General features: G+C 26.0%; 1 protein-coding gene across 1 annotated transcript in view; it reads left to right on the forward strand.

Moving 5' to 3' along the window:
- LOC108684626 overlaps nucleotides 1-3,400 on the forward strand; it is a 22,985-nt gene that overhangs the window by 14,905 nt on the left and 4,680 nt on the right. Inside the window, exons 5-7 of the mRNA XM_018189047.1 lie at nucleotides 82-478; nucleotides 792-1,005; nucleotides 1,768-1,994. Coding sequence (XP_018044536.1) covers nucleotides 82-478; nucleotides 792-1,005; nucleotides 1,768-1,994 — 838 coding nt within the window. The remainder of the gene's footprint in view (nucleotides 1-81; nucleotides 479-791; nucleotides 1,006-1,767; nucleotides 1,995-3,400) is intronic.

A 3,400-nucleotide genomic window follows, 5' to 3' on the forward strand; every position in this document is an offset into this window, starting at 1 on the left:
ATTTAAATATAAAAAATATATAAAATAAATTATTTAAATAATTTCTTTTTCATTATATTTTTTTTTCTTAATTCTTTTTAGACGAACAAATGTTGATACCAAGTAGATGCATATTCTTCCATGAGACCACGTGTTCACCGCCGAATCTTACGCCTCAACAAGCATGTGCCGTAGAATCGTCAGCTAGAAACAATCGCAATTTGAATGTTTTCTTGCTTTTCTTCGCGACGGAGCAATTTTCTGAGAAATCTAAGAGATACATCAAAATTTTAGAAACCTATGATAACGTATATATAAGGAGAATACGTTTGTCTACATACATTAGTGATACACCAATAGAAGACTGGTTCTGGGCAAATATTCGTAGATTATGGAAGAACCACGATTGGCTACATAAAAACTTTCACGATTATGTCCGGATGTTGACGCTGTGGAAGTTTGGTGGTGTATCGTTGAATTTGAACAGCGTGGTGCTGACGTGAGTTGAACGATTTCTTATTTTCAAGGCTTCAAAGTAAATTCAGCTAAGGCAGACGAAACTGATTGATAATTTTCTAATAAATTTTTCTAATAAATTTAGTAAAATCTTAAATTTATATTTAAAGGTCTATATAGAAATCAACTATAAATATGAGTTTTAAACTTTGTGAGATTCAAAATGTCATGATTCCAATATTTTGTGTACACGAATAGATAAGTGTCAGTATCAGCATCTACCAAATTCGCTGCAACAATTAAATAGTATATAAACGTATTTAGATTTAAGTAAATAAATTAAAATTTATATTTAGATCACTGGACAAGCTAACTACTTTTGTGGGCATACAAGACAATCGAAACATGGATGTCGGTGTATTTGGCGTTGACACGAGTACAAATTTTGGAAGTAATTTTATCGACGCTTGTATGGAAATTATTAAAAGTACAAATGCAAACAACTATTTACGATACAATATCACAAGAGTTATAACCGAAGCCATATGGAAACTCTGTTATCAAGGAAACGTGAGTATGATAACGAATTTGATTCATTTATTATTAGCAAATAAGTCACTTTCATCAGCGTGTTTCATCACTTCATGACGTATAATATTTCTGTCTCTTTCTTGTATGGTTTCTCACTCATCCTCAGTTTCACATTTCTTTTTCTCTTTGTCTCTACAATTTAAATTAAAAAATGTTATATAAAATAAACCTAAATATGAATTCTATAATTTAAACTATAAAACTTTTTTATTGTATATATTAGCTGCGTACAGAAGAAAAGCTGCTTTATAACAGTTGCAAGGCTATCTTTTCTGCTGAACGCAGCCATTTGTTATCATTTGCATGGTCATTGGATTAATAAATCTCGTCATGTTAGTACACATCATATATCAATTGATATGTGCGTAGATAATGAAACCTCTAAAAAATTTTTATATTTTCATATTGTTCAGAATATTTATATTTTAAATTTATGAAAATTTATGAAAAATTCTTAAACATTTCAAATTTTATAAATTTTTTATGATAAAATGAAAGATTTTTAAATATTTCAAAATTCATATATAAAGAATTCTAGAAAAATATTGTAATTTTAAAATAAAAATATCTCGAGAATTTTTCTAAAAAATTATATAATTATATAGAATTCTAAAAAATTATATGAAGGATTTAGATTACAATAGATTGAATATATATGCGAAAAGAATCGTAACAGAAATCATTTTACGTTAAATGCATATTACCTTATTAGATAAATCTTTCCACGTATATGATTCGCAGGATAAGGAATGTCGACTGTTTACGATCTACTCACCGGAAAAATTTTATCCCTCATTTCCTGATTCGTGGGAAGTTCACACAAACAAAACAAGAGTGAAAGAAATGCTGAAAATAGAGAAAAACGCTATGACGATTCATTTGTTGAACAATTACAATCGAAGTACAAAAGCAAATAATGTGATGGCTTTCAAAATGGCGGCTGAACAAAATTGTCCGAAGATATACGAATTTATCGGAAAAAGTTTTTTGAACTTATGATTTTACTTAGTACTATATTAATTGTAATTAATTGTAATTAATTGTGTACTATATTAATACTATTACGTAGCACGTGTTGCAAATTGATACGCAAATATATCTTAATAAAGTTAATAATAATTATTATTTATGATGTAATTTGTATTGATGATATTAAAGAAGGATATAAGAAAAAGCTTACTGTTCTATATTTAATAATGTCCAGCCTTTCATTTATAATAATTCGTTGTTTTTACGTCCTAACATTTATGGATAAATATTTTCCATTTTCGTAAGAAAAATGAAAATATACACAGAGTGTCCTAAAAATCACTGCCAAAAATTTTGTATGCTCATACAACGAAATAAACTGAGTTGAAAAATCCTTTAAATCCAATTTGCAATTTTTGCAATAGTTAAGATATTAATTACTAAAAATCGCCGAATATTGATTTTCAATAATTTTTTACTCAAGTATCAAAATTTTTAACAGAAAAACAGGTGACAAAAATTATTTGTTTTCTTTTCATAGAGTTCTGAGAATTTTTTCAAAATTTGTTAATACTGCATTTTCTCATGTTAATAAAAATAGTTGCCAATATAAGAAAATGCAGTAATAAAAAAACTGATAAAAAATTATGAAAAAATTTTTAGAGCTCCATGAGAAGAAAATAAACAACTTTTTTCTCTTGCTGTTTTTCTGTAAAGTTTATAGTATTCGAGTCAAAAATTATTGAAAATCAATTCAACGATTTTTAGTAATTAATATCTTGTTAACTATTGCGAAAATTGCAAAATGGTAGAGGATTTTGTGACTCAATTTAGTCGGCGATTATATCAGCACACGATATTTGGCGGTTATTTTGGGATACTCTGTATATGCTAAGATTCTCATTTAAATTAAAAGCTCCAAATACGGAGCTTTTAATTGAAGATATTTATTTTTCAGACGAGATGGTTATGTTCAGAATATTAATACAAGTTTTATACATATTTTCAAAATGATAATAAAATTGTGAAAAAATTATAAATTATTCTAAATCATGTTTAAAAATAATACAACAAATTTGACGGTTTACTATCTGAATCATAAATTATTTTAATAAATAATAGTACTTTTTTAATTTGCTCTAATAAAAATATATAAAAATGTATTATAAAATAAATAACAAAAATATCAATTTTTAAATATAAGTTATACATTATGTTATATTCAAGATTATTTACGTAAAGTTACATTGTGATGCATGAACTATAATAATCCAATAAATAAACAAAATATTTATTTGTTCTATCTTTGTTCTGTTTTTGTAACTAATCAGAGTGAATCGCAATAAAACTTTGCATAAATTATTTTGAATATTTAAAGTACTTATAAAAGAAAAACGTAAATTTT

The sequence above is a fragment of the Atta colombica genome, unplaced genomic scaffold (assembly GCF_001594045.1).
Source record: "Atta colombica isolate Treedump-2 unplaced genomic scaffold, Acol1.0 scaffold137, whole genome shotgun sequence".
Taxonomy (NCBI): domain Eukaryota; kingdom Metazoa; phylum Arthropoda; class Insecta; order Hymenoptera; family Formicidae; genus Atta; species Atta colombica.